General features: G+C 35.1%; 1 protein-coding gene across 1 annotated transcript; it reads right to left on the reverse strand.

Annotated features, from left to right (window-relative positions):
- Window positions 1-539: 539 nt before the first annotated feature.
- On the reverse strand, window positions 540-3,927 carry LOC115697034 (protein CROWDED NUCLEI 3). Its single transcript, XM_030623930.2, has 3 exons — window positions 3,761-3,927; window positions 3,101-3,185; window positions 540-2,808 (listed from the first exon to the last, which is right to left on the reverse strand). The coding sequence occupies exons 2-3, from the start codon at window positions 3,182-3,184 to the stop codon at window positions 691-693; spliced, it is 2,202 nt and encodes a 733-aa protein (XP_030479790.1). The 5' UTR covers window position 3,185; window positions 3,761-3,927; the 3' UTR covers window positions 540-690.
- Window positions 3,928-5,803: the final 1,876 nt, after the last annotated feature.

Below are 5,803 nucleotides of genomic sequence, written 5' to 3' on the forward strand. Positions count from 1 at the left end.
CGCTATCTAACCTGCCTGGCTTATGGGTTCGCAGGCTAAGTCCTATAAAATGGACGCCCAACAAAATACAAGAAGTCAGGGTAACATGGTTGAGACCGGAGGCGGTCAGGGAAATAAAATTCCCCAGAATCCCCATGGTCGCGGTTGTGGCCGTGGCAGAGCTCAAGGTGGTTGTCCTTTAAATCCACCACAAGCTCCTCCAGATTGGGAGCAAAGGTTTACAGAAATGCAAGACCGAATCCGCCAACAGGATGAAGAAATTTAGAGATTGAGACAGTAGGGTCCTCATGCCGTGCCTCCTCAGCATGTTGCAGTTCCTACGGTGCCAGCAGAACAACCTGTTATTGGCAACCGTATGAAACTGTTGTACGAAAGGTTCCGTAAGTAAGCACCTCCAGTGTTTCTGGGAGGTCCTGATGTGATGAAGATTGAGTAGTGGCTCACAGTAGTTAAACGTATTCTCAACTTTATTAGAGTGGTTGGTAATGATCGGGTGACCTGCGCCATACATTATAGATACTATAATTTAATAGATTTAATTTAAGGTAATGATCAGCCTTTTTATTTGAATATTTTTCTCAATATTTGCCCTCAAAATTACGTGACTCCTCCATCATACTGAAATTATAAAACTGTACAAAGGAGCCCTACGATTCTGAAATCCAAAAATAAAATAAAACAAAATCTCTCCTATGAGGATAGGAAATCTGCAGGAAGGGAAGCAGGATCAAGTTCCCAGCAATCTTTCAAGAGTTCCGAAGCTTCACCACCGGAGAGCTTTCTTGCAGGAATTTGGTGTGAAAAAAATTGAACTTCATCTTTCTCTAGCCACCTAATAGCATGAGAACCAATCTCACGTCTCTTGAATATAGTCTTGAACCCAGCAACCTTCTCAAGATACGCCATGCTCAGACCATGCATCTCACTATAAGTTGTTAAGAACAAAACTATGTCATAGTGTCGCCGCCTGTCTGTAGTTGTAACATTTCTTCCTTCGGCACTAAAAGTTGATTCAGTATACACAGCCCAAACAGAACCTTTCTTTGGATAAATCCTATAAACCTCCCTAGCTGCCCTTTCACAATCTACAACGTGAGAAAAAATGTTCACTGAATCAATAGAAGTCTTCCTAGAAACCTTAAATCTCCCACAAGATAGATTAAAGCCCATTTTCTCCAAGCAAAGCAACCCTTCGTCTCTGCTATCCTGAAAATCTAACCAGCTTAATTTCACCTCAAAAGGATTTACAGAAACAACTTCATCGATCAAACCATAATCTCTTGGCATCCCATCATCGTCAGCATACATAGCCCAAACCTGTCCTTGCTTAAAGCTTCTCCCAATTCTATCTTTATCAAAGTCATAAAAATCTGAATCCTCTACAAGCATTATACCGGAAAGACTTTTCTTTGACATTTTATCCCCCTCTAATGGCAAGGTCCTAATCTTATCTAAAGTCCCATGCTTCATTGATTGTAAGTCCTTGCTCTTCTTTAACAATGAGCACCTTTGAGTCTCAGAATCCTTGCTTTCCTTTGAATTATCAGATCTTTTTTTATCGCTCTCCTTCTTTGCCCTCTCTTTTTTTTCATTCACCTTCTTAGCCCTCTCCTTTATCTCCTTCTCCTTTGCCCTCTCACTTTTCTCACTCTCCTTTTTTTCATTCTCCTTCCTTGCTCTCTCTTTTTTATCCTTCTCTTTTTCTTCATTCACCTTCTTCGCTCTCTCCTTTTCTTCCTTTTCTTTTTCTTCATTCACCTTCTTTGTTCTCTCCTTTTCTTCCTTCTCCTTTTTTGCCTTCTGTTTTTCTTCAATTTGTCTTTTTGCCTTCTCTTTTTCTTCATTCACCTTCAATTTCGACATCTTTTCCTGTCTTGTTTTGCTCTTGATTTCAGACCGTAATTCAGCCAGTGTCATTGTTTCTTCATCAATTCTTGCCCTCTTTGGTTGAGACCTCTCCATGACATCGCCAACACTACTCATTCTCTTCCTCAATCTCCCTCCACTCCATTCACCACCACCAACACCCTTCTTCACATCTCCATCTTTTTTCTTCAATTCAACACTCTTCACTCTCTCATTGCCCAATTCACCACTGTCCATTTGGCTCCTTTCCAATCCAACATTACTTAGTTTTGATTTTGGAATCCAACCTGCAATTCTCTCATCACCATCCAAATTCTTACTCTTCAACCTTTCACTTCTAAACCTAAATTTATGCTTAGCAGTCTCACCATTCCCAACCTCTACAGCCTCAAAGGACTTCCGACAGCTCCGGCAAACCAAATTATGTCCCAAATACTTCCTCTCAAACTGGTGTAAAAGCTGGCATCTTGAGCACGTCGTCCAGAATGTCTCACCACTTAATGGAAATTCCTTACTTTCCCTGATCTTTTCATCTTGAATCTGATTTCTCAGCTTTGTATCGTACTCCTTTCGTTGTACCTTATCCGAAAGAACCCGAAACCCCTCATTCACGAGCTTAAAGGTCTCCTCAGAACCCAAGTAGGGATTCTTGTCAGGATGCAGAAGGAGAGCTAGTTTCTTGTACTGTTTTTTAATAGTATTAATATGACAAAAGGGCTCAACTTGAAGGATCTTGTACCAATCATGGGTAGTTGATTTTGAAGCAGCAGAGAGGATCTCAAATGAGGTAACCATGGAAGAGAGGCCATCAAGGTTCGGACAGAGACGGTAAGCTCGCTTCACATCTTTGAGAGCTGATTTGAGGTTGGCGGCCTTGTATTTAGCCTCTGCTAAAGCTTTAAGCCGTTTAGCTTTTTGCTCTCCATCTTCTCCCCCTAATGGCTGGTTTTTGCATACAAACAAAGAAGATGGTGCTTGAGAAAGACTTGATTACATAACAACCTTACATTCTGCTTCATTTTAACATTTATGCATATATATATATACATATAAATACATGGTATATGTACAGAAGCTATCGTTAAGTCCCAACAGGCAACAGGCTTCTTGTAAGGCATAAGGTATAATATGAATTGTTACATGAGCATAATGACGACAGCCTCACTCATTGTCAATGAGAAACAGAAATTAAGAAAGTGTATGCATGTAAGAGCCTATGGGACAAAGCACAAACCTCAGGCGCATAAAGAGAAGAGAGTCGTTCATTGTCACTGCCAGTATCATCTACAAAGCTGTCATCATACACCTTCTTGTCCATCCTATTCCATTCAAGAGAGTAAAACCTTAAACTTTTATTTAACAAAACAAAAGATAACAAGCTTGTAACAGATAGCCATTTAAGCTCCCAACAAACACTTAAAGAGAACAATGTCAGCATGTAAAGAATCATAGCCAGCATCGCCTTTGAATTTTACATTGGTATACCATTACCAGCTAATCAAATTTTTCCATTTGACCATATACCAAACAAAGTACACGCTTAAATTTTATGTGTGTGTGTATACATATTATAAAAACAAAGATCAGAACAAAACGAATCCAGCTCAAAAAACCATTAACCTCAAGGCTAAAACATATAAAAGTTCATCACTTTTTTAAAAAATAAATAAGTAAAATATTAAATAATTCTCAAAAAAAGAAAAATTATTAACGGAAAATATATATATACCAATATACCAGAGGAAGCTGATCCATATAACCAAAACAAAAACAAAGAAAGAAAAAAAACCCATAAAACCAATACACAGAGAAGGAAAAAAAACTTCTTTTTTAATTTTTTTATTATATAAAAAGCAACAAAATAATCATTAAATTAGAAGGGGAAAAAATATACCGGAAGAAGCAGAAAAAAAGGGATCATGGAAGAGTTGAGCATAGAAGAAGAGCATCAAAAGCCTAGATCCGTTGAGGGTTTCCCTTTTGGTTTTGTTTTTGTGTAGTTTTTTGGGATTATTTTAGTGTGTGAGGAGAGAGAAAGAAGAGAGAGAAAGAAAGAGAGTGATGTGTTGATTTGTGGGCTTCAGCATCTATTTATTCGATCCTCACGGCAAGAGTCCAAGTTGCAAGCCCATTTCCATTTCATTGGGCCCACAACCAAAACTTTTCCTTATGGTGTAGTGAAAAAACAACAATTTGATACGTGACTATTAATTGGTCCAAATTTAAATTTACCAAAATACAAGAAAAAGTAAATGTAGTTTTCCCACAAGTAGAATTTATTAACCAATTTTTTTCTATATTTTATATCAAATTTTAAATGATTTTTAGTATGTATTAAACTTAGCACATATTTTTGTATTGAAACTATGCTAAAACTAATACACTACTTTTATATCACTGAATTAGAGATGGAACTAGAGTAAAATCTCCCTACAAATTAAGAAAATAAATATAATTAATAAAGAATAAATATTGCATGTGTGGTGTTTTTTATTATTAGTGTAGTAGTAAGGTATTTTGACTAGGGGTGCTGGTTTGGTAAGAACTTTCATATTTTTTTGAACCAAACCAAACTAATAAATTTCTCAAACTAAACTAAACCAAACTATTAAGCGATTTGGTTTGATTCGAAGCCACTGTTTCAGTGGAATTTATAATTATTCATATTTTTTTTAAGTAATTCTACCAATTTTACTAAGTTTTTAATTTATTTTTCAAAATATATATTTAACATGATAAGTAACAGATCTATAACATATAAATAACAATATAAAAATATTCTCAAAAGTCAAACATAAAACTCTAAAATTCATGCAATAAAAACCTTGACATACAAAAAAAAAAATCAAAATTATACATATATTCATATATAAAATATATATATAAATCAATTATTTATTATAAATGGTCCGATCCGATTTAATCGTTAACTATTTATTACGAACCGCAAAAGCCACTAAGCCTAGCTTAGTGGTGAGGGAGGGATGGAAAAAAGGGAGATGTCATGTGTTCGAACCTAGGACCCTTAAACTATTAAGCTAATATATGATTGTAAAAATACCATTACGCTACACTCAAAAAAAAATTATTACGAACCGCAACCGAACCATTATGCGGTAAACGGTCCGTATTAACCAGACCACCAAAAAGAGTTTCCCTAGTTACAGTCTACAATGGTATAGATTATCGCAGTCTGAATTCAAACTGCGATTTTCTGGTTTCGATAAGCAGCCCTAATTTTGAGAATATTTTCACAAGCTCATTAAAATATAAATTACATATTAGTTATTTTATTTATAGGATTCGATGATAAAATAATAATTTTAATATTTTGGTACTTTCATCACAATTATATATATCCATAAATAAATACAAAATTAAAATGTTTTAGCAGCAAATTTCAATTTCACAATTGTAAATACAAAAGCCATAAAAATTCGAGAAAATTACAAATTTTATAGCTTTTTTTGTACAAAGTATGTGAAAACATGGCCTTTTTTTAGAAAAAAAAAATATGGTTTTTGGAAAAATCTCAATAAATAGTTAAAAAAAAACAAAAATGGGAAAAAAAAAAAAAAGGTAACCAGTTACTTTAGGGTAGCTAGTCAGGAGAGTAATCAGTTACCTCTTTGGGGTGATGAATTTCCCATATAATAACTTTTTTATGAAACAAAGTCATATTCTTACAAACTTGTACCATACAAATAAAAATGAAAAATCCTTTAAAAATTCTACTTCTATATATGACTGTCAAAGGACTGGGCCATCTAATGTAACTCTTTTGGGCCAGCTCTATCTTCTAAGGGCCGAATAGTAGAGCCTGTTTGCAAGTACAAGACCACAAAAATTTTGAAAATTGATCAGTTAGACCCACATAGCATAATAAGGTTGATTAATATTAAAATAAATAAAAAATCTAGAAAGGGGAGCCAATTTG

This window comes from Cannabis sativa, chromosome 7, assembly GCF_029168945.1.
Source record: "Cannabis sativa cultivar Pink pepper isolate KNU-18-1 chromosome 7, ASM2916894v1, whole genome shotgun sequence".
Taxonomy (NCBI): Eukaryota; Viridiplantae; Streptophyta; class Magnoliopsida; order Rosales; family Cannabaceae; genus Cannabis; species Cannabis sativa.

Bases quoted from the DNA above. Each gene is read 5' to 3' on its own strand.
- LOC115697034 (XM_030623930.2), bottom strand. From the start codon at position 3,184: ATGGACAAGAAGGTGTATGATGACAGCTTTGTAGATGATACTGGCAGT. The intron at 2,809-3,100 runs GTTTGTGCTTTG...TGCAAAAACCAG, and splicing joins CTTCTCTTTATGCGCCTGAG to CCATTAGGGGGAGAAGATGG.